The sequence below is a fragment of the Rutidosis leptorrhynchoides genome, chromosome 5 (assembly GCF_046630445.1).
Source record: "Rutidosis leptorrhynchoides isolate AG116_Rl617_1_P2 chromosome 5, CSIRO_AGI_Rlap_v1, whole genome shotgun sequence".
Taxonomy (NCBI): Eukaryota; Viridiplantae; Streptophyta; class Magnoliopsida; order Asterales; family Asteraceae; genus Rutidosis; species Rutidosis leptorrhynchoides.
In genome coordinates, this window is record NC_092337.1 from 440378927 (window position 1) to 440405153 (window position 26227).

Below are 26227 nucleotides of genomic sequence, written 5' to 3' on the forward strand. Positions count from 1 at the left end.
GAGTGCTTCGTCCAGATTCATGAACGCAAAGAATTCGGCCAGGAAAATCAAACCAAATTCGAGTCAATTACAATCCAAGTGTAACGCATGTGCTAGTCATCCTGACCCAATTGAGAACCATAGCAGTGACTCTTTCTGCTCAATCAACTCGAATGGTGTGAAGGAATACGGCACTCGAATTGGGTTGAAGTGGGTGGAAAAACCCACCACTATGTAAGTTTTTTTTCCTTTCTTCTTCGAATCTTATGTTCAATTATGAAGATATTATCTCTAAACATTAGGGGTTTCGGGATTGGGAATGGTGAGGATAAGTTGTCGTGGGCAAAGCAATTGTTACTTAAAGAAAAACCTATATTCGTGGCGTTTCAAGAAACTAAGCTTAATTTGATTGATCGAGAGTGGGTTCAAAGACTTTGGGGGAATAATAACTGTGACTTTTTGCAAAAGGAGAAAATTGGGAAGTCGGGTGGGCAACTTCTCATCTGGGACACTTCTTATTTTGCTGCCACTAACGCAATTGTTTTTGACCGTGTTATTGGCATTCGAGGTATTTGGAAAACTAGTGGGGAAGAACTTAATGTGTTAAACGTGTATGGCCCGCATGATGATCCCAGGAAAAAGATACTTTGGGAAACCTTATCAAAGACAATAAACGATGACCTGTGGGTATTGTGCGGAGACTTTAATGAGGTTCGATATCCGGAGGAGAGGCTCAACTGTGACTTCATTGTGAATCGGGCAACTATGTTCAACAACTTTATTGAGGCAAATAATTTAATCGACATTCCTCTTGGCGGGAGAAGTTTCACTAGGGTTAGTGATGACGGGGTTAAATTCAGCAAAATCGATCGGTTCCTAGTTTCTGAAAAGTTCTTAAACACGTGGGGAGACATTTCGGTAGTTGCACTAGAGCGTAAACATGCGGACCACTGCCCCATTATCTTAAAAAGTGAAGAAAAGAATTTCGGTCCCAAACCTTTCAAATTCTTCGATGCATGGTTAGACAATAAAGAGGTGGAGCAGGTTGTGTTGGAAGCTTGGCATACTAACTCTCAGAACATTAATGCTAAGGATAAGGTATTTTGTAATAAGTTAAAAAGTGTCAAAAGTGCTTTGAGAGCCTGGAGTTTGCAAAGTTATGGTAAACTGGATCAAGAAATCGAGCAGGCCAAAAAAGCGGCAATGGACTTGGAGATAAAAGCGGAACAGCAAAGTCTTTCGGAAACCGAAAAGAAAGAGTGGCTGTTGTATCGAAAAACTTGGTTCGAAAAAGAAAAAATCAAAACATGTATGTTGAAACAGAAAGCGAGAATTAAATGGGTATTAGAGGGGGATGAAAATACGAGATATTTTCACTCGGTAATACGTGGTAATTACAACAAGAAAAATATTCGTGGGATCAACATCAATGGTGTATGGAATGAAAACCCATCGGATATCAAGAATGAAGCGATGCAACACTTTAAAAACTTATTCGAAAACCGAAGCGGAGAGAGACCTTGTTTTGAGGGGCTGTCATACCCGTCAATTTCAGCAGAGGCGGCTAAAGAACTCGAGGATGCATTTTTAGAAGAAGAGATACTCTCCGCTATACGAGATTGTGGAAGTAACAAGGCACCCGGGCCCGATGGCTTCAACATTAAATTTTTCAAGAAGTTTTGGAATGTTTTAAAAGGTGATCTCGTCGAAGCTTTAAACTGGTTTTGGGGCAATGCAGTAATTTCGAGAGGCTTTAATTCTTCATTTGTTACTTTAATTCCAAAAAAACCGGATCCTTTAACTTTCAACGATTATAGGCCTATTAGTTTGATAAATAGTTACTATAAAATAGTAGCTAAAATTCTTTCTAATAGACTTAGACGTGTCATTCCGGATTTAATTGGTGTGGAACAAAGTGCGTTCCTAAAAGGTAGGTTCATCTTGGACGGGGCATTAATTGCAAACGAAACAATCGGGTTCTTGAGAAGAAATAAATCGAAAAGCTTCGTCTTCAAAGTCGACTTCGAGAAAGCTTTCGACAGCTTAAATTGGGACTTTTTAGTGGAAACAATGCGATCAATGGGTTTCGGAGATCGTTGGATTAAGTGGATATCTGCTTGTGTAATGTCGGCTCGCATCTCTATCTTAATAAATGGCTCGCCTTCAAATGAATTCTCTATTAGTCGTGGAATCCGCCAAGGTGATCCCTTATCCCCGTTTCTTTTTATATTAGCAGCGGAAGGACTCAATATCCTAGCTAAATCTGCGGTGGAGAACGGGATGTTTAATGGTGTTGAAGTGGGAAATGATAACGTTGTAGTCTCGCATCTCCAATATGCGGACGACACAATTTTCTTCGGTAATTGGTCTCGTGCAAACATTTCTAACCTAATGAAACTTCTTAAGTGTTTTGAGATGGCATCGGGGCTAAGAGTCAACTTCCATAAAAGTTCATTGTTTGGAATAGGCGTGTCACAATCTGAGCTTAATGATGTTGCATCTAGATTCGGTTGTCAAATGGGCTCTTTTCCGTTTACTTACCTTGGGATCCCGATAGGTGCCAAAATGAATAAGGTGAAAGCATGGCAACCGGTTATAGATAAGTTAAAGGGTAAGCTTTCGGAGTGGCGAATGCGTTCGATGTCATTTGGGGGAAGACTAGTCTTGTTGAAATCGGTTCTATCGAGTTTACCGTTGTACTTTTTCTCACTTTTCCGTGCTCCATCGAGTGTTCTCAGTATCCTTGAAAGTTTAAGGCGTACTTTTTTTTTTGGGGCGGGTCGGGGTCGGGCAATAACAAAATGGCCTGGTTTAAATGGGATTATGTTCTGTCACCTTATGCGGGAGGGGGGTTAAATATTGGGTCGCTCTCAAGCAAAAACCTTTCTTTGCTCGGAAAGTGGTGGTGGAGGTTTTTAACCGAAACCAACACTCTTTGGGTAAAAGTTATTCGAAGTATTTACGGTCCCCGCGGGGGTCTTGTTCTCGATTCTGGTAGCTCTATTTATTCAGGTGGTGCAGGCGCTTGGCAAGATATAATTAATGTTGGAAGCAAACTCGACCAGCTTCAAGTCTCTTTTCGGGATACGTTCGTCAAAAGGATTGGTAATGGCTCCACATGTCGATTTTGGGAGGAAGATTGGTTAGGCTGTGGAAAATTTTGTCTGCTCTTCCCTCGTCTCTACAGGTTAGAAGCACTCAAATCAGTCTCTGTCTCTGATCGTCTCAATGGCTATGATCGAAACTGGAGCTGGATTCGTGAACCGACTGGTAGAACACACAGTGAATTCGAACAGCTCAAAGTTTTAATAGGACAAGTCAGACTCGATGAAAACAAGTCAGATTCGTGGCGCTGGAGCTTGGCTTCGGATGGGATATACTCGGTCAAGATAATGTCTCAAAATATAGACGGTTCGTTGCTTCAAGGTAGTAGTAATGTGCAGGAAACACTAAGGAATAAATTGGTTCCTAAAAAAGTGGAGATTTTTATTTGGAGGGCGCAAAAAAACCGATTACCGGCAAGAACTGAACTCGATAAAAGGGGTATCGATTTACACTCTATTCGGTGCCCAAACTGTGACGACGGTCTAGAATCGGTTGATCACGCGCTCCTTTCGTGCAAACAGGTTCGGGATCTTTGGAAAAATGTGTTCAAGTGGTGGAATTTGGGTCCATGCAATGCGGTATCACTCGATGAACTTCTCAGGCTATCGGATTCAAATAACTTCTCAAGTTTTGGCAAATCGATTTGGCAAGCCACCCGTTGGATGTGTGCATACTTCATTTGGAAGAATAGGAATAACCTCGTCTTTCGGAACAAAAAATGGAACGTTCCAATGTCCCTAAATGAAATTCAACTCAAATCCTTCGAGTGGCTCTCTCTTAGATCGCGGAAGATTAAGCTTGATTGGCATGTGTGGCTTTCAAATCCTAGCTACTATTTAACACTAGATTGACCAAAGGTGGATGTTGCAATCTTTGCAACCCATATTACCACACTGCTGTATTTAAGTGTTCTATTTCGTGTATATGCAACTATATTTGGTTGCCCTATCGTGTACTCTTTCGTGTTTAATAAAATTGCTTTTCAAAAAAAAAAAAAATGTGCATTAGTATTAGTAATTAGTAATGTATCTATTGTGGACAACCTTAATTATGTAGAAAACCTCTAACAATGTCTACATCCAGTAGAAAACCTCTTGAACACATACATATCAACGAAATACCTAACAAAAGGTTCACAAACTTGGCCGCAACGCGCGGACCAAGATCCTAGTTGTCACACCCCCCAAAATGGACCAGGGGTAATTGTGACCAATCATATCATAACACAGTTGTATAAACGAGAACGACTCTATATGAGACTTTTTAAATAAAACCTTTGTTAATAAAACAGCGGAAGCAGTAATACATGTTTACATTATTATTAAAACGTAAAATAAATGTTTATGAACTAAAATATAATATGCGATGTGGACTCCATGCAAGCATCAAACCTATCATCACAAAGTTGCAAACAGCTAGCTCAATCATCACCTGAGACAAAACATGCTTAAAGTGTCAACCAAAAAGGTTGAGTGAAATTCACAGGTTTATAAATAATATCCAAAGTTTTAGATCACAAGATTTAGTTTAAAGTTGATTGATATAGAAATATCAATCTAAAAGTGTTGCTGCATTTTGTAATATCGCTACTAAACAAGTTTACCCTATGACACCTTGTACTGTCAGTGTCGTGGAATCATTATTATGTAACCAAAGACCAATGGTCGAATGGTTAGAGACGTTACTCTCAATAGGCCTACTCACAATAATTAAGTTTGCATTTAAACGTAGCAATTAACGATATTACGGTAGGTATTTAGCATGAATCAAAGCATGACAACATAGTTAACAATTTAGTACTTGTGTCTAAGCGTAAAACAGTTATAAAGCAAGCATGTGTCTCACCCCAAAAGTTATAAAACAGTTATGAAACAGTAAAAAGTGGGGCTATGAAGTTCACCTTAGTAGCACAAAAGAGTATTCCACGAAAGAATTGAACGGAAGGACGTGACCGAGATCTCAACCTAGAGATAGAACGTATGATCAGACATTGCCTAACAGACAATAGTATATAGTACTATATTGATAGTAGTGGTTCACTAAAGAATTTTCATTTTCGGAAGGTTACTATTTATGGAAAGTTTTCACTTATAGTAATTTTCTAATTTTAGAAAGTTCGGGTTAATCTTTAGCAAGACGTTGTATAACTTTACTCAAACTTCGTTGCTATCAAATAAGTCAGGAATGACCAGATGTAACCGGGGGCCCAGGATTCTTGACCAGAATCTAAGTCATGGCATTCGAGATACACAAGCTTACCCATAAATGGCAACCTAGAAATCATTCACTTACGACCATGAGTAGCGATGAAGTTCACATGAATTATACATTATCTTTGATTAACCTTCACTTTAGGTGTATACACACAACGAATTATTAATGTACTTAATAATTATATATGTGATAATATAACCTAAGTTTTATTTAATATTTAGTTATTATACCTTAGTATGTTTTATATATATTAAATATAATTACCTTTAAATAAATACCTAAATTACTTCAAAAATAATAGTTTTTTATTAATCGAACATTATTCAAAAATGTCTAAATAATAAATTAAATATTTAAAAATTACATACATAATTTTTATAGTCTTAGTTAATCATATAGATTAGTAGAAAAATTTAAGAAAACGTTTTTATTATATTTTTGTATTTATTTTTTTTTTACCCTTAATGTATTCACAAAAAAATTTTAATTCTACATCATTACTAAATAAACCTAAATAATTATTTTTATAATTTTTTTAAGTTTCTATCAGTCTAATAACCTGTAGAAAAATATTTAAAAAAATATTTTTTATTATTTTATATTTATTCTTAATTTACCTTCGAATTACATAATAATAGAGTTTAATTATATAATAAATACCAATTCGACCCAAGTAATTATTTTTATAATTTTTTTCAGATCTATATAAGTTTTAAAAACTCATAAAAAAATTATATATATTTTATTTTTGGTTAAAAGTATTTATTATGATTTTACATTGTTTTTACGTTTAAACACTACATAATTCGTATTTAATTATAAATAATATTCCATAAATTATCAAAATTATTTTTATGCATCATAAAACTTATAATACTAATTATAACATATAAACATAATTAATTTCGAATTTTACAAAGAATATACAATAAATATAAATATAAATGACAATATTGAAAAAAAATTAATAAACATAGAAAGTACCTCAAATTTTCTTTAAGGTTTTGAGAGAATAACTTAAGTTTTTGTGTTTGGCAAGAAAAAATGAATGAGGAGCCATGTATTTATAGGTAAAAAATGGTTGGTGAAAAGAAAAAAAATAATAAAATAAAGGTGCCAATTTTGACAAAATAATAAAAACATGTTAAAAATGTTTTTAATAAGTTTTTGTTTTTGAAAATATTTAGTCAAAATTCATGGGCTCATTATTTAATTTATAAAAAAAATCTTATTTCTTTTTATTTTTATTTTTTTTTATAAGCTAAAAATATATATAATGATTAAAATAACTTATCATTTAATTAATAATTATGTTACATATAGTTTTAAATATAATACGCATTAATATTAATATTAACTAAAGTTATTTTATATAATTAGTGTAAACTTTAGTTAACAAAAAGTGTCGACTAAAAATAAATATTTGATCAATGTCGAATTTAATTATATATTACGTATGGATAACAACCCTATAGGCAAATTAGTCAATTCAAGTATGGAAATATGAGGGTTGTTATAGTACCTACCCGTTAAAAGAAATTTCGTCCCGAAATTTAGTTGTTGCCATCAATCGGCGTTGTTCGTACATAGATGAGGATATCTACGTTTTATTTGGTTTTCACGTTCCCAGGTATGCTCGGGGCCTTGCGTGAATTCCAACGGATAGAATATTGTTCTGTTTCAAGAATTAAAATCATACAAACCATAATTTCTACAAGTTCATCTACGAAGTGCATTTTATTATTAATGCGGAGATCATTCAAAATGATGATGTTATACAAGTCATTTCAGTAAATTGGATATATAAAATGTGTTATGAATAATATCGAGCTCATTTAAAACCTTGAGTGGTTATGCCACAATATTAGGGTAGACAAAGCAGAGAGTAGTTCATGAAAATTATAGTCATGAATTTTGATAGAGATCATCATTGTTTACAACAAGAATATTGTAATGATGAATATAAGTTAAAGAATAAAGTTTTATCACTATTGAATAATATAGATAAAACGATTCGATTATAGGAAGAGTATAAACGAAGCTATCGTAAAAGAGTGAATGAGTAAATTAAATGTTCGCCTTAACTTTTGACGTAGTCACGATTGATTTCCGGAATTCAAGGGATTAAAGGAAATCTTCGTAATCTATAAGATTTGATTCTCCGGTATTTACGGAATTTTGGGATTTCTTTGATTAAATGCGGTGAATTGCCTCGATTGCTGTGTTTGGAAATTTTGCTATAAATTAGCTTCTTCCGTTTCATTATCTTCACCACTTCTATACTTTCTTCCTAGATTCATACTTCCAAAAGATTTGTTAATATGCTCAATCCCGTATTGATACTTGTTATTATATTGACCATATATGCAGTCATGCTTCTTTTTCTTTTACCACCAGAGGAATCTGTTTACTTCTACTATGCTCTTGGGGTTATAGTGTTTTTAATTCTCCCGTGTCTTTATGTTGCTATACGCATTGATATACACGATTTGTAATTTCTGTGTTGTTATCGGGCTTTGTATTTTCCCTTATATGTCGGAGCTCTTTACCTTTTTATTCTGCTCTCGACTCTAAGTTAAGCGAGTAATGGTCCAGAATTTGTAGGTATGAAGTTTCGAATGAACCTAATGTTCTAAGCGTAATATCACGATTTGATTTGGTAAATTACCAGAATTACTGAGGATAGAACTATCAAGAATATATGTTCTTGATATATTCAGAGATTAAGTAGAATGTAAGAGCCGGTAACATGGCAAATGATGATTATAAAGTCTATGAATCATCATTTTCCATTAAAAATTTAGCATGACTTACTGTAATATAATCACGTTGGCCTGACGTCATTTTATTATACTAACTCATGCTTCAATTTTCAACATTTCTTCAAAACATCTATAATTTAAACTTGAATTTTACTGAATATAGAAACTAAAATAGTTTCCTTTATAAAGATATCGCAAAGAGATACTTAATTGTGGACAAGAATCGTTATGAAAATATCTTCAGAAATATAGAGGATATTTATAACGACATTTTGGAATTTCTAAGTTCGAAGGTTGATGAAGAAAAATTTTCCGCAAGCTTTTAACATAACTTCGGAGCAAGATATTCTCTAAAGATTTCATCGGATCCAGAATTACGTGGATTCTTTGAATATAGGGTTTGGTCCTTGTATTTGTCCTTGGTCTCCTCCATGGTTAGCTCAATCCGTTTTTCAGTTCCAAATTTTCTTTTGAGCTTTTCTAACGTACCATTCTTTATTATCAAACTTTTGGCCATTGAGACCATCTACAATTTTGCTGTTTCCTCTGCATTTAATGCAGCCATATTTGATTCATCGATTATCAATCCAAGATGGTTTCAAGAAATTTCGTTTTTAGATGATTAAACGCTGATTGTAATCGTCAACGGATCTAATGGTTGATGAATAGGCGTTGTTGATTTCAAAAGTAATGAACGATAATTTCGGTGGTTTGATGTGATAATTCATCATAGAATACGAATGAATATAATTCATGAATGTAGTGATCATTAGGAAGATTACACTTGCTAAAGCTTTACTTGGATTCCGATATGTCCAAATCAGAATAGGTAATTAAATTTGTATGAAAATGGTTGTTCTTTAGTGAACGGATACATATGTGGATGTAAGTAGTATAGTTACTAATTATTGAATCAGAATTTGAAGAATGTACAATGTAAGATATTAATGTGAGATATAAATATTTCTCGGGTTTTACCTACCCGTTAAAATATTTTCACAAGTAACAGTTTGTACAAAAGGATTTTTAATTACAATCTTTATGAAGATATACATTCATATATGTATTCTTCACATATAATATAGATTTAATGAGTTAATATACTATTAAACTCATTTGATTTGCGGTTGAAGCGAGAATAAATAATCTTCAAAACTTGAGAGATTACATAATCATCGCAGAATCTTTCTTTAATGAAGTTATGAATCAATACTCCATCGTTCATTGTTATTGATATACCTCGGTATATGATGTTGATGCTCATGGAATTCTTGTGAAATTCACAAGGCACGAATGATGTTTTCTAAAGAGTTTTGAGTACATCGAAAATGAAAGTGTAAAACCAAACATGTATTTGAATAATACACTTAGTTTATTATGAAATGGAGTTTATTGTGATGAAACAGTGATTAACGATTGTTAAGTCATTTAACGAGGGATGTACATCATAGCATATTAGTGATATGAATTAACTAAGTAGTACATACTAGTTAAGATTCACACGTAATAGCTTAATACGAAAAGATTTATTATTGTTCCAAACCATATATATATATAAAGTATACATATATAATTTTCAGGAAGAATGAGTCAATACATCTTAACTCATTATTACTAATATTCCTTGGTATCTATGGGGCGTATGATGTTGATATCCGAGGTACAGATTATGGTGTTTCTTGTTGGTGAAGCTGATGCTGTTGGTGGTGATGTTGTTGGTACTGGTGGTGATGCTGGTTATGCTGCTGGTGCTCGTAGGTTTCGCACCATATTCTCCAGAGCCACCACTCGAGCGCGAAGCTCATTGACTTCTTCTATTATTCTGGGGTGATTGGTCGGACAAGTGGATGAATAAGATCTAGAATTTTAGATATTATATATTCGTGACTGGATACCCTGGAAATGAGGGTAAAAATAGTGTTCCGAACGGGTTCACCGGTAAGTGCTTCAGGTTCTTCACCAAGAGGTGAATTTGATTGGTGGAAGGGATCACCTTCTTCTTGTCTCCATTGATTAAGTTTACTACGAACCCATCCCCAATTCATCCAATATAGATGATGACTAATTGGTTGGTTCATTCCGGATACGCTGCCATTGGAGCTCGAGGAGTTCGAGGAATCAAGTGAGAAATCCATATTATCTGATCGGAATAAGGGTTTTTGTTATGAGATGAGTGTTGAATATTGAATGATATATTTGTCTTCTTGATATACGTATATATAGCAAAAAGATTTCCGTAATTTACGGAGGAAATTTAGGAAAAGTGTTAGACAAAGTTTATTAAGATAGATATGATATGATATAATAAGATATGATGTGTCTATAATCCAATAATAGCAGTATGACGTGTCGAGATCATAAAATGATAAGTATGTAATCTGATAATCTTTCGATTAAAGACTTTCAATTCGTAATGGCCTATTCAGGTCTAGGGGCTTGAGCTATAGGATCCTTTAAATCGGTAATCCAAACCCTTCCATTCTAGAGTTTCGTAGACGCCATCCGTCAAGAAAATTCAATAACGAGAAATAAAAGGTATAAAAGTAATGAATATGAGTAGTGATGACATTATAATGTCTTTGAGATTCTCGATAACTCAATGACATTTTTCGGTTCGCAAACTGAAGCATAAAGGCATAAAGGATATAGGTACGTGATATAACAGGGAGTTATATACGTTTGAGTATGAATAGTAACAAATATAGGAGTTTCAAAAATTCATGGATAATATTTCATGTAATATATATGTAATACACAAAACCATGATAAATGACATAGGAATGTCGAAAACGGTGTCGCATTTAAATGTGGTAGCGGAATTGAATAGTACTTAGGAGAATGAGCAGAGTTCTTAGATTGACTCGGCATTCAAAGATAAGTAAAGTTTCTAAAGTATAGTGTAGCATTTAACAGTTAAAGGCAACAATTAAAGGTACTATAGTCAAAGGAAGTTGTAGTCCTACATTGCTAAGGTACCTAATTGTATAAGGCACACATAAAATGCAATCCTGGTTCTCTACAACAATTCTGCTCTGATACCAATCTGTCACACCCCCCATAATGGACCAGGGGTAATTGTGACCAATCATATCATAACACAGTTGTATAAACGAGAACGAATCTATATGAGACTTTTTAAATAAAACCTTTGTTAATAAAACAGCAGAAGCAGTAATACATGTTTACATTATTATTAAAACGTAAAATAAATGTTTATGAACTAAAATATAATATGCGATGTGGACTCCATGCAAGCATCAAACCTATCATCACAAAGTTTCAAACAGCTAGCTCAATCATCACCTGAGACAAAACATGCTTAAAGTGTCAACCAAAAAGGTTGAGTGAAATTCACAGGTTTATAAATAATATCCAAAGTTTTAGATCACAAGATTTAGTTTAAAGTTGATTGATATAGAAATATCAATCTAAAAGTGTTGCTGCATTTTGTAATATCGCTACTAAACAAGTTTACCCTATGACACCTTGTACTGTCAGTGTCGTGGAATCATTATTATGTAACCAAAGACCAACGGTCGAATGGTTAGAGACGTTACTCTCAATAGGCCTACTCACAATAATTAAGTTTGCATTTAAACGTAGCAATTAACGATATTACGGTAGGGATTTAGCATGAATCAAAGCATGACAGCATAGTTAACAATTTAGTACTTGTGTCTAAGCGTAAAACAGTTATAAAGCAAGCATGTGTCTCACCCCAAAAGTTATAAAACAGTTATGAAACAGTAAAAAGTGGGGCTATGAAGTTCACCTTAGTAGCACAAAAGAGTATTCCACGAAAGAATTGAACGGAAGGACGTGACCGAGATCTCAACCTAGAGATAGAACGTATGATCAGACACTGCCTAACAGACAATAGTATATAGTACTATATTGATAGTAGTGGTTCACTAAAGAATTTCCATTTTCGGAAGGTTACTATTTATGGAAAGTTTTCATTTATAGTAATTTTCCAATTTTAGAAAGTTCGGGTTAATCTTTAGCAAGACGTTGTATAACTTTACTCAAACTTCGTTGCTATCAAATAAGTCAGGAATGACCAGATGTAACCGGGGGCCCAGGATTCTTGACCAGAATCTAAGTCATGGCATTCGAGATCCACAAGCTTACCCATAAATGGCAACCTAGACATCATTCACTTACGACCATGAGTAGCGATGAAGTTCACATGAATTATACATTATCTTTGATTAACCTTCACTTTAGGTGTATACACACAACGAATTATTAATGTACTTAATAATTATATATGTGATAATATAACCTAAGTTTTATTTAATATTTAGTTATTATACCTTAGTATGTGTAACAGACTGAAACCCGGGCTAGTTGTAAGTTGTCTATTTTGCCCTAAGGGTTTGTGCTTGGTCTTAAGTGCTTTTATTTTAATTATTTTATTAGTGTTTTATTATAATTGTGTTGTGACCAGTTTGTGACAAGGGTCCCAGAACATGTTGGTTTATTTAATTTGGACTCCGTTAGGGTTGCCAAATTAAGTACGAAAGAAATTAGATAACTGGTAAATACCCGTGTGATATGGGGTATGGGTTTATAACCCAATATTAAGTGTATGTCCTGGATTCTTCTACCATTTTCTCAAAATAAACACACACATACAAACGCATACCAAACGCATCCATGATCATAAACCCTAACTTGATTTGTGAGCTTTTGGATTAATTGAAGTTAGCAATCGATTCCTTGTGTTCTTGTGATCATCTTAAGGTAAGTATTACAAAGATTTATGTATTAATCTTGTTGAAAATTGAGTTTTAGTGTTCTTATGAGTTTTTGAAGAAATTAGCTCAAATCTTGTTGTTTGATGTTTAAAAACATCAATAGATGTTAGAAATAGGTTGTATCTATGTTTAGTAGCTTCCATGTGCTTAAAATTTGATCAAATTGCTCAAAAATCGAGTTTTTTGGGGGAAAAATCGTAAAAACAGCGAGCTGCTTTGAACCAGTTGCTACAGTGTTTGCTACAGTACCTTTTATGAAATTGAAACGGGCGTAACTTTCAAACCGTAACTCCGTTTTTGATGAATCAAATATCGTTGGAATCGTATTGAAGAGTACTTTTCAATGGTGAACTTTTAAGAAACTAGATCAAACTGTTTTTAGGTCGAAAAAGGAGTTTTAGTGTGTATGTCGTGTTTTGCACGCACCTGTATGCCATTATTGAATGGAGTCATAATGTAGACTCATAAAATTATGAATATATGGTGTTATGACCTAGTTAATCATATGAAATGATTATATTATTTATTGAATATGTATATTAACTTTGTTTGTGTTGTTCTCAGGTTATAAGGACAAGGAGGAAGCTCAGAAATAATAACTGAGCAGTTGCTGGTAATTGGTGAGTGGGTCTATCTCCGGATAGAGTTTAAGTAGCATATCATGCTACTGTGGTTGACTCTTTTACCATGCATAGTGTAGAAATTGCCATGTTAGAATAATATAGTATGCCTGATGTTGTATGTGAATTATGTGTACACTGTGTGAATGGCACCAGTCGGGCCTAGGGAGACTGGGGACTCGAGACCGTACCTAGGAGAGGTTAGAGTCCGTATGAGGTCAACGGTGCCTAGGGGAGGTTGGGTCCATAGGCTACTGATTGTGGAGTATAGTGTGAATGATGCATCCCCTGCATCTGGATAACTATACTGTGAATTGAGTAGCAGGGACTATCGGTAGACTCAGGCCCGATCAGCTGAGAGTCGTGTGCTCGTACAAGCCGCCGATCCTCGTATTGTCTTATTGTATGCTAGTTGATAGTTAGCATGTGTTGTTGTTAGTATATAGCTTGTGTGTGACTTAAGCTATATCTGTTAGATAGATTCCATTCACTTAGCGGTGCGCTAATCCCCCACATATTCTCCCCTTGCAGGTTTACGTACTGCTAGTCGGGATGGGTGCTGTTGCAAAAGACATGTTTGACAACCCAACTCTGATGTGGACTTTTGTATAAATAATGTTTTGTGATAACGTAACACGGTTGTGTAAACTTAAACTTAATTACTCAGATTAATGTAATGACGCGACTTATAGTGTGTTTGTTAATAAAGTCTTCCGCTGTGTTTAAAAAAAAAAAAAAAATGGCCGGTGTTACAGTATGTCTTATATATATATTAAATATAATTACCTTTAAATAAATACCTAAATTACTTAAAAAATAATAGTGTTTTATTAATCGAACATTATTCAAAAATATCTAAATAATAAATTAAATATCTAAAAATTACATACATAATTTTTATAGTCTTAGTTAATCATATAGATTAGTAGAAAAATTTAAGAAAACGTTTTTATTATATTTTTGTATTTATTTTTGTTTTTACCCTTAATGTATTCACAAAACAATTTTAATTCTACATAATTACTAAATAAACCTAAATAATTATTTTTATAATTTTTTTAAGTTTCTATCAGTCTAATAACCTGTAGAAAAATATTTAAAAAAATATTTTTTATTATTTTATATTTATTCTTAATTTACCTTCGAATTACATAATAATAGAGTTTAATTATATAATAAATACCAATTAGACCCAAGTAATTATTTTTATAATTTTTTTCAGATCTATATAAGTTTTAAAAACTCATAAAAAAATTATATATATTTTATTTTTGGTTAAAAGTATTTATTATGATTTTACATTGTTTTTACGTTTAAACACTACATAATTCGTATTTAATTATAAATAATATTCCATAAATTATCAAAATTATTTTTATGCATCATAACACTTATAATACTAATTATAACATATAAACATAATTAATTTCGAATTTTACAAAGAATATACAATAAATATAAATATAAATGACAATATTGAAAAAAAAATAATAAACATAGAAAGTACCTCAAATTTTCTTCAAGGTTTTGAGAGAATAACTTAAGTTTTTGTGTTTGGCAAGAAAAAAATGAATGAGGATCCATGTATTTATAGGTAAAAAATGGTTGGTGAAAAGAAAAAAAATAATAAAATAAAGGTGCCAATTTTGACAAAATAATAAAAACATGTTAAAAATGTTTTTAATAAGTTTTTGTTTTTGAAAATATTTAGTCAAAATTCATGGGCTCATCATTTAATTTATAAAAAAAATCTTATTTTTTTTTATTTTTATTTTTTTTATAAGCTAAAAATATATATAATGATTAAAATAACTTATCATTTAATTAATAATTATGTTACATATAGTTTTAAATATAATACGCATTAATATTAATATTAACTAAAGTTATTTTATATAATTAGTGTAAACTTTAGTTAACAAAAAGTGTCGACTAAAAATAAATATTTGATCAACGTCGAATTTAATTATATATTACGTATGGATAACAACCCTATAGGCAAATTAGTCAATTCAAGTATGGAAATATGAGGGTTGTTATACTAGTTATACCAACCCACTTATAGCTGGTTAAAAGGAAATTATACTATCAATAAACTAAGATCAAAGCATTGAAATGAAACTGATGGATGATACTTCTTTTAGTCTATAGGGACTTACATCTATAATCTTTAGCTTCATCAGGGAACGCCTGTTCAAATTGTTCAAGAAGATGCCTTCGCAAACCCTTAATAAGAAGTGAGATGTACATATGAATATATGATATATATGCAGATATCATGCACAAAATGCAACGAAAATAAATCCGAGTTACAATTTTTTTAGTTTAATACTTTGACTGCAATGAGAAATATATAATTAAAAAAAACGGTAATGTAGAGATCATTTATCTCACTGAGAACCAACTTAATGATTTTTTTTTAAAATATTAATTTTTTTAAACAGACTTTCAAAAATGGAAACTGTATCAAAATCGTTTCGAAAATGGTAAAACCGAACATCCAAAGTTCGGTTTTGGTCAAAACCGAAGTTTGGAAGTTCGGTTTTGGTATTTTATTCATTTACACAGTGACTTGGCAGACATGTGTACAAGGTTATCCACCCGTGCCCTAAATCGAAGTTTGAAACTTCGGTTTTGGTCCTGCCATTTTTTGTTTACTTTTAACCCTAATCTTGCTTTTGCAGGTCGTAATCTATGCTTTTGTACATCTATTTATACCAGTTGAAACTTCATTCTCAATAACAACATCACATACAACACAACCACATTTCAAACACCTCAAACTGAGTTTTAAATTTCACTGAATTCAGCAGTTGAAAACTAAAAAAAAACACAAAATCACATTCTAAAAAAATGGCCAATGATGAGAACGATGGATGGGAATACCTACTTGATATTGATGATTCCGATCTCACTCAATCTGTATCAGTTTCAAAACTCATTCAAACCATATTGGTGCCCACTGAGTCGCCACCATTCCCCCGACCTTTAGAGTCCCCCAACTTAACCGTCAAAAATAAAAGCAACCTATTTCACCACAACGACCTGTTCTTCGCGGTTCCGGGTCTAACAAAAAGAACAAATTATCCTACCGAATCCCTGGACCCGCTGGTGTTTTTCAAGATGCGTATGAACTTCGAAATAACGAGAATAACGTTGTGGATGACATGTGTACGCAAGATTTTGTAAGGGAAATAATCAACAGACCTGAAGCGGATGATTCGTTTACACTGGATCCGTGGCTACACGCGGTGGAGTTTGCATATCCGTACGGAGGTAAACAACAAAATTGTATACTTATTTCTGAAACCGTAAGCCAACAGTTTATGTGTATTGTTGTAACTGTAGGTAGATCTGATATAGCAAGCATTTTGAGACAACGTAGATTTTTACCAGCTGATCAAGTTATTGGTGTTGTTAAGACTTGTGAGAAAAATTTTGTCGGTGATCTTTCTATAATGCTCAAAGTGAGTTTACATCACTAACTTATGTATATTTTCATAATTGTATTGCGTTGACTAAAACAGGTTAATGTAACTATATTCATTTATGTTTAATAGGACACTACGGGTACTATTCGAGGAACAGTATCTAGCAAGATCATCGATGATGTACATAGGAAGTATGAAGGTGTAAAAGGCATACGTGAGGGAGCTGTTCTGGTGCTACAAAACTGCTCTATCTTTTGCCCTAGTGTGAAGGTTTAAATCCTTAACATTACACGCAAGGCGTTAATTAATGTGTTCTTTAAATACGGTGGATCTACGTAGAGAATTGTGTTGTTGTTGTTGTTGTTTAAAATAAACTATTGTTATTGTTGTTTTAAATAATCTATTGTTATATGTTGTTATTTTTATTTAAAATAAACTAGTTGTTAGTTTTGTTTAAAAACGATACTAAATGTATATCACAAACGCAACGAATTTATTAAAACAAGTTCAAAAGATAAACATTACAACCAATATAATTAAATACAACTAATCAATGACCATGACGTCCCCCACTTATATATCATAGGTGATGACCGGTTCCACACCTTATTGGTTATGTTTGCCTTTGACTCCTCCGCGGTACTTGTTACCGGTTTTCATCATCGCCCATAGTTAAATCCTCGACAGTCTCATCCTCAAGTTGGTAATCAGAAACACTCACGTCAAGAGGGCTTCGAGAGGACGAGGCACCTACATATGTTCGGTTAGGGGTCCGAGAGGAAGATCCATGATATGTTTCTTGAGGGGTCCGAGAGGATGATCCAAGATGCGTGTTCAACGGGGTATTGTATATGTTTGGAGGGCTGTTGAAGACGTTCTAATAGGTATTGTAGACGTTTTGATGGGTAGTGTATGTGTTTCGAGGGGTACTGTATGTGTCTTGAGGGTTAGGATAGGTTTGGCGAGGATCATGATAATGCGCCTGATCACCGTAATCATAAGCCGGGAACTCGAAGTTTTGTAACGGATAGTATTAAAATGGAGCACCTGGCTTTTGGTGATGCGCGTATGAAAGTAGGTTATGTGGCATGTCATAAAATGCTTGCGGGTTAGGTTGACTGTTTGGTTGCATTTGTGCCAATGCCATATCTTGCATCCTCCAAAGCCCTTCCTCATGTATATAGTTAAAAGTAAACCAATATTATCGATCGTGAGGATATTGTTTATAAATAATTAAAATATCACACAATTGTTTCTTACATAGACATTCGTAGTCCCTGCCCAATTAGGATATGTGTTGGTACCCTCGTCGGTTCCTGGATCTGTAATGTGCACAACAGTGCGAGCCTTGTACCAGTCATAGTAACCCCTACTAACACCCCCGTCATCTCTACCAACAAATAAACAGTTGGCTCGGTCATTCCATTGTGCGATGTACGTGACCTGGGGGGCAATAGTCCTCATATCAACACTTCTTTTCATGCAAAGGTTTGTGTTGTGATGATGATGCGCCTAACCGGGAAGCAAGTGTTCAACACCTGGAATTGGATGACCCCATCCAAACTGCCTACAGACCCGATCGGTTAGATGTGTCTCAATAGTAGCCCAGAATATAATAGCCCCACGGTATGACCATAAGGGTCTGTCAGCTGCGCACTGCTCGGGTAGTCGGGCGAATAACAAATCATCATAGGGTTGCCATATAAACTGCATCAACATATTATAATACTTAATAAATGTTTTGACTTTAACATAGCTTCTATAGTTTCACACCAAATAAATGTTATCTGTCTAGGCGTTAATGTCGAAAGTAGGGAGCGAACCGTAGACAATACATGTGATGGCGTATTTTGTTAGTCCGTTTACCATGCCACCTACATATGAATAACACATACAAATGAATATAGTTACAATAACTAAAGGTTTAACGTTACAATGATCTCTTACCTAGAACCATAGGGTACTGGAATAAGTGGAATCTGGTTCGGTGGCATGTCCTCTGGAATCTTTCGTACATCATTTTTTAGAATTGGCGCGAGGGATGGAATTCGTTCATACACCCACTGTTGTACTAAAAGTAGCGAACCATTAATGGCCTTGGCTTTATAGTTTGTAGCCGCTTTACACAAATTTCTATAAAGATGTGCGAGAACCGCACTACCCCAACTAATACGATTAGCTGGACTCAAGTCCAAGATGGTATGAAAGAAACTCAAAGGGACATCATACGCATTAGAATCAGAAAATAGAACGCCACCCATCATAGCTAAAATATATACTCTAGTGACAAGTGACCAATCCAGTCTTTGATTACCCAATTTACAAACTAAACCCAAACCCACATTATCGAGATACACCTGCACCCGCTCATCAATTCTTTCGTTTGGTAGCCGTGAAATATGCTTCCAAAAGCTCAGATCAGCTCTTCTTGGTTTGATCAACGTCTCCTCGTCAAGCTTCTTTGTAAATACCGCATACGATCTATGATTCCTTTCCGCTTGTAAAAACAATAAAGAACTATCAATCGGCTCCGATCTAGCACGTACTTGGTTCGTTTGAGCCATTTTTTTGTTAAAAATAAAAGGGTTTTGGAAATTTTTTTTTTTTTTTGCTTTGGATGAGTTTTGTGTGTGAGAACCGAAGTTACAGACTTCGGATTTATACAGATACCAAAACCGAAGTTTGAAACTTCGGTTTCCACGTGTCCCTTTTTCATTCGCCAGTTTTAATTTTTACGGATTATATGTATTTATGGGGGATAAAAATACATTAAATGGGGTAGCTGGAAGTTAAAGCAAAACCGAAGTTCCAAACTTCGGTTTTACCACCGTCCCCAATCTAGTCATCAATTCAACGGACCAAAGGAATAAAATACCAAAACCGAACTTCCAAACTTCGGGTTCAACCAAAACCGAACTTTGGAAGTTCGGTTTTACCATTTTCGAAATGATTTTGATACAGTTTCCATTTTTGAAAGTCTGTTTAAAAAAAATTACTATTTTAAAAAAAAATCCCAACTTAATAGTCCTCAGCTCAATATGGGAAAATGTAATTGAATAAACTTCAAACCTAGCAGAACTACTGAGGGCAGGTCTAGTTCAAGGACAAAATATAACAGCAACTAAAATTTTCCAACTGACAAAAAAGTATTGTTCGGGACATTTACAATTTTATCTCATATGTCTGATCTATCATTAGCTCCATTTTCCATTTAGAAATGGAGGTGGAAAAAAAGTGGTGCCGCACAGGTTTAGTGTCATATAAACTTGATTACTTTTTCTTAATTGACAAGCTTACAAGAAGCCCAGGGGTGCCGCTTTCACTTGGATTCAAAGATCTTGCATAAAATGCAAAATAATTTCAGTTTTCAGTTTTAGATTCAGTTTCAATTAGTCTATTAAACTTTCTGGTGTCCAATGTAGTGTGACCAATGGTTTTATACTATAGCTAATGAATCATTTAAGCAATTAGAGGGTGTATCCAAAGATGATACAAAGAGTAAACTAGTATCATCTTAAGTTGTTCTTAGTTAGCAACTTAACTATAGGATGGTTTAAGGATCGGGTCCCTATAATGTGGTTTGGCTTTCTGCATGAAAACGCGTGTGTGCGTGGAAAATGATCGGGTGGGTGGTTTATTCCCCGTCAACGATTCCAAATACTTGTCTTTCAAAAAAAGAAACACACTTCTAACAACAACATCAACAACAAAAAAGATATTTACTTTTTGATAATCTGAAATAAAGAATGATGGTGCAAACCTTGAAGGCATCAGTTTTGCCTTTAGTGATCTGGTTGTTAGCAATGCAACTATTCAATACATCTCTGGTGAATTAATCCGGATCCAAACCATCATCAATCAAACTACATAATTCATTCATACAGAAAATTCTAAAATCAACAGATATACAACAAAAGACAGAATATGTCCATACACGAAAAAAAATTGTATATAAACCCTAATAATAATGAATTACTTTAGTACTTCAATAGGAACTTGTATGTTACACTTCTTCGCCAATGTCCACATGTTATCCATTTCCATAACATGTGTATTTCTGCATATAAACATAAATACAAGGTTAATCATTTAGATATATACACACACATATAATTAAGTGCTTACAGGCGTTGAAGAAGTGGTAATTGAGAGGAAACATTAAAGGAAGAAACAGTGAGGTAAAGCTGATGAGTTGTTGCTAGGATTCCTATGATTGAATTTATGACTTGATTTAGGTTATGCTTCAGATCTTCGGATGATGACGCAGTTGCCGGAATTTTTGGATCAACCGGAGAACCGTCGTTACTTTGGAGATTCATCGTGCCATTACCACCGGACGCTGCTGTTACCGTCGTCTGTGAAGATTTCATTCCGTTCTATTTTGTGCATATCGAATGGTTTATTTATACATTTGGGCCTAAAGGCGATTTGGGTTTTAAGTTAGGTTTTTGGCTTTATGCAGTGTTGTAAATCTCTCGAGATCTCCCCGAGATCTCCCCCGAGATCTCGTTTTTAGAAGGCAACCGAGACAAGGTGTTCATCTTCCGAGATTTCTCGGTCAACGGGGTCAAACTTAGTCAAAGCCGCGATTTATCGGATTTTCTTGGTAATTTGTAAGATTTTCTTGTCAAATTCGTAATTTTGAAGATTTTCTCGTTCATTTCTCGAATATTTTTGTAAAATCTTGTAAAAACATATATAAATATACATATATTTATGTTTTTATGTATATTTTTATTATAAAAACTATAAAGTCAACGTAAGTCAACGTCCGCGATCTCCCCGAGATTATTACGAGATGCCGAGATCTCCCTAAAAAGTCCAAACGAGATCTCTCCGAGATTCGAATTCTCCAACCTTGGCTTTATGTAATTTTTTTACTCTGTTTTTTGTACGTTGGGGGTGACTCAGTTACCGTTGTTGTTGGATTTTTTTTTTAAAATAGTAATTTTTTTAACCAGACTTGCAAAAATGGAAATTTATCAAAAAACGTTACGAAAATGGTAAAATCGAAGTTCCAAACTTCGGTTTTGCCAAATCCGAAGTTTGAAACTTCGGTTTTGGGTGAGGTGTCAGTAGAAAACCAAAACCGAAGTTTGGAACTTCGGTTTTGGTCAAATCCGAAGTTTCAAACTTCGGTTTAGGGTTTCTGTATTTTTTAACCTTTAATTTACTTAAATAACTTAGATTTGATAGTTTTTTTTACTACTGTTACCTTAAAATCAATAACAACATTATAAACAATATAATATTAATAGTAGTTTGATGCAAAATACAAATTTTTTGAACAACACTCTTATTAATATCAAAATCACGATTATAATTTTTTGAAAATAAAAAAAACATAATTAAAAACAAAAACAACAGATACAACACATAGAAATTTAACACATAATTAAATTAGATGCAATGGAAGAGGTTGGTTTTTCACAATTGCTTCGTTTTTGATTAAATTCCATTAATCTTCCTCGCAAAGATGCTCGAATTTTCCTTTACCTTCATTCCAAAACATCAGGCCTGAGTGTTCTACCGTAGTGTTTTATTTCAGCCACTCAAACACTTTTGAAATTGTCCATTGAATAACATCCACTTTTTAAAAGTACTTATATTTGTACCCATAGTAAAACTTGAATTGTGGTGAAAACTGGCCATTCCAATACACATTAATCTGAACAAGAGTTGGCGACATGTTTACAAATTGAAAATTTAGGTTTGGAGAAGAGAGTGATACATCCATTTCTTCTAATAGATGTCGGTTTATATAGAGTAGTTTAAAATTGAAAACCGGCATTTCAAAATTCGATTTCAGTAAAAGCTGCCGAACAGTAAAAGGTAACAGTAAAAGGTAATAGGTAACAGTCTAGTACCTGAGAAACCGAAGTTTCAAACATCGGTTTTGCATGTTTTTCTGAAAGGTCTGAAACCGAACTTTAAAACTTCGGATTAATGTGTAGATTTACGATTATAAAAGTGAATTTTGATTGTTTCATAAACACATAACAAAAATGGATCTGAAATACGTATCAATTGATGTGTATCATGATTGTGATTTTGAACGGAATGATGGCAAAACAGAACTCTCTAAAGGGCCTAAAATGACGTTTTATAACGTAGATGTTCGGGGTTTTAATAAGGAGAAGTTGAATGAGTTTTTTTGAGAAAAGCTACCAAAGAATCCACGTTCAATGGACATATACTACTACAAACCTAGAGTTGTTGAACCCGAAGCAATGTGCTATGATGAAGAATGGTATACATTAGTAGGGAAAGCGTGTATACTTTTCAGAAAATATCGAGTTGTATGTTTTATTTGGAGTTTTTGAAGACGCACTTGAGTTCGATACGATGTATGATAGTCATGGTGAATACTATTATGCACCTAAACCTTTTATAAATTAAAGTTACTTGTAATAGATTAGTAACTTGAATAAGATAAGTAACATGCAATTTCATTATTTCAACAACACTTTTTTATTCATAAACATAATTAGCGATTACAACAGACAAAGTACAATAAACAAAGTGCAACAAACAAAATACAACAAATTACTAATGAAAACCTATGGCATTCTAGTAGTTGGACAGGTGTTCCTGTTGTGACCTTCAACCCTGCATATACCACACCTTGGTTTTTGCTTTTCACATTCATCCATCTGGTTCTTAATACGTTTTGATTGCTTTCGCCCCCTGTGCTTAATCAATCTTGATGGATCAGCCATAATGTTCCATTGTATATGTGTCCAGTAGCTCGCATCTCTTAGTGGATTAAAATGATGGCTATATTGCTCTCTTCATGTTGGAGTTGTATACTTTTTACTGATGCATTTATTTATATCCTCGTTTAGATGGCTACATACGGAAATGGCATGAGAGCAAGGTAATCTTTAGTGTTGCCAAATTTCACATGAACACCTTTTCTCTTTAAACTCCACTGTGTAATCGGTGCCACCTTCACTACTTCTTTGATAAGTTGAATAAACCTTAAAGATACCTTGTTGTTCGTGATAACATGTTGTTTTGTAACGTTGAGCTCTTTTTACCCGTTCGTTAAAGACGTTAAACATGTTCTTGGAAAGTGGTGAATTACATAGCCTTGCATCTCAACTTTGATCGTAGAATTGTTGTCTGGTGTAATCAAATGTATATTCGATACACGCTTTGATCGGCATCATACGGGCATGACAAAACACATTGTTGAGGGACTCAGCAATATTTGTCGTTGTGTTACCCCAACGACTCCTCTGTCTGTTCCTATACACAGTCCATTTGCCTACATCGACATCTTGCAAATATTGCCAAGCCTCAATACTAGCTTGTTTGATGGCTCTGAAGGAATTCTTGTACAATATTTGATTTGTTGTTGAACCGGCTGTCCAACACAAGTGTTTGAGCGATTTCACTTTAGTGTATTTGCTCAACAAGTTGCTACGAATGTGGCGCAAGCAGTACCTATGTTCCCAACCATATGTTTGAGCACCCATTGCATGTAAGATACCTGGGTGTCGATCAGAGATGACACACAACTTTTCGTTTCCAATAACATTTTCTTGGAGCATTTGCAAAAACCAAACCCAACTTTCGTTACTTTCTTCATCAACTAGTGCAAAGGCAACGGGTATAATTTGATTGTTAGCATTTTTGCCAACCGCTGTTAACAACTTACCCTTATAACTACCTTTCAAATGGGTGCCATCGATGCAAATCATTGGAATACACAATTTAAATTCTTTAATGGCTGGACCGAATGCCCAAAACACAAATTTAAAGGTGTCAAAACCTTCTTCAATTTCAGGTCCATTTTCAAACACAACAATTGTGTCTGGATTGGTAGTAACTAATTCATTTATATAATTTGGTAATTGAATAAAATTACTTTTCCAAGTTCTAAACAATCGTTCGATTGCAATACGCATAGCATTCCATGCTTTGGCGTAACGGACATCCACATGCCATGTATTTTTTATTTGGGCTTGGATGTTGGCAACAGGATAAGCAACGTTTAAACATATTTGATGTTCAATTTCACTAGCAATTAAGCTAGAGGTTAAACAACGATTGTTGTTTTATGATACGTGTCCATAACACGTGTGTTCATCTTTCCATTTTGTTATTTTCCATACCTTCGATCGATTGTGAGACAAACCACTAACACTCCAGCCACAATGGTATCTTTTTTGTGGACCCTTGTAACTTAAGCTAGTTGTTCTACAATGTGCTTGCCATAACCCGGCTTGCTTTGTGTAACAACTATTTCTCTATGTGACGATCGCTCCAAATCCATATGGACGAACACGTCATTCATTGATTCCATTGCGAGGTATTTGACCTCTATATGATACGTTTTGTAAACATTGCATTCTTTTGAAAAGGCATACCATAAATGAATATTTAATTCCAAGGTTTTCGACATCTGATGATTTCTACATATAGACAACCACCGTAAATAATAGTTTACAATAATACTTCCGTTGACAATGCAGTCAAAATAGATACATGATGATGGTTTTGTGAATGCAACGTTTTCTTGAATAAAGCATGCAAGACTCCATGCACATAGCTTGTATAACATGTAAGCAAACAGCGGAAGACTTCTAGGGAACCTGAGAATAAACATGCTAACAAGTGTCAACACAAAGGTTGGTGAGTTCATAGTTTTAGTGTTTCGCATAATCTGTATATAAAAGTGGATTACAAGATTTCAGTTGTTTCATCCAGAAATGTTTATCAAAATATTCTACGAGATTGAGCACCCTGGTAACTAAACTTTAACGTCTATATAATAAGTACCCCTGTTTTAACATACATGCAACCAACATGTACAATACACGCAAACCAACGTGTACTAAACACAAATAGCATACGTCTGTTTAATAGTTCAGGCTAGGGTTTCTATACCTGGAACAGACGGGGATGTCAAGCCCTATGGATCCATATACTACTACTCGCGCCCACCAGTTCTTATAACCGGCAGTTACTAGTTACCAAAGCTAAGGGATTTTTGGTTCAAACTCGGTGTAGAATTTAGTATGTACTTGTATCCATTGCGTTTAAAAATAAAGTGCATGTATTCTCAGCCCAAAAATATAGATTGCAAAAGCAATTAAAAAGGGAGCAAATGAAACTCACTGTTTAATATTGATATACAATATTGTAGAAAAGCACGTAGACGCATCGGAGATGATAAACACGAGATTTGCTTCACAAAAATACCCCCGAACATTACCCATAACCTCCTTGGTAATAACCCATATTTTCCTTAGCTCTAGCTCGCTTGGAACTCGTTTTGAAAATTACTTGGACAGCACTCCGTCGTAATATTTTATGAACATTATTATTTTTGTATCGCAAAAATAATA

The 26227-nt window shown here is 34.1% G+C and overlaps 1 protein-coding gene and 1 pseudogene across 1 annotated transcript; both read right to left on the minus strand.

Annotated features, from left to right (window-relative positions):
- The window catches only part of LOC139850573 (mediator of RNA polymerase II transcription subunit 10b-like), a 264036-nt pseudogene extending 242795 nt beyond the window's left edge, over positions 1 to 21241 (minus strand).
- A 2730-nt stretch (positions 21242 to 23971) lies between these two features.
- On the minus strand, positions 23972 to 24784 carry LOC139850098 (uncharacterized). Its single transcript, XM_071839689.1, has one exon. It carries the CDS (start codon positions 24782 to 24784, stop codon positions 23972 to 23974), a length of 813 nt encoding a protein of 270 aa, XP_071695790.1.
- Between the last annotated feature and the right edge of the window lie 1443 nt (positions 24785 to 26227).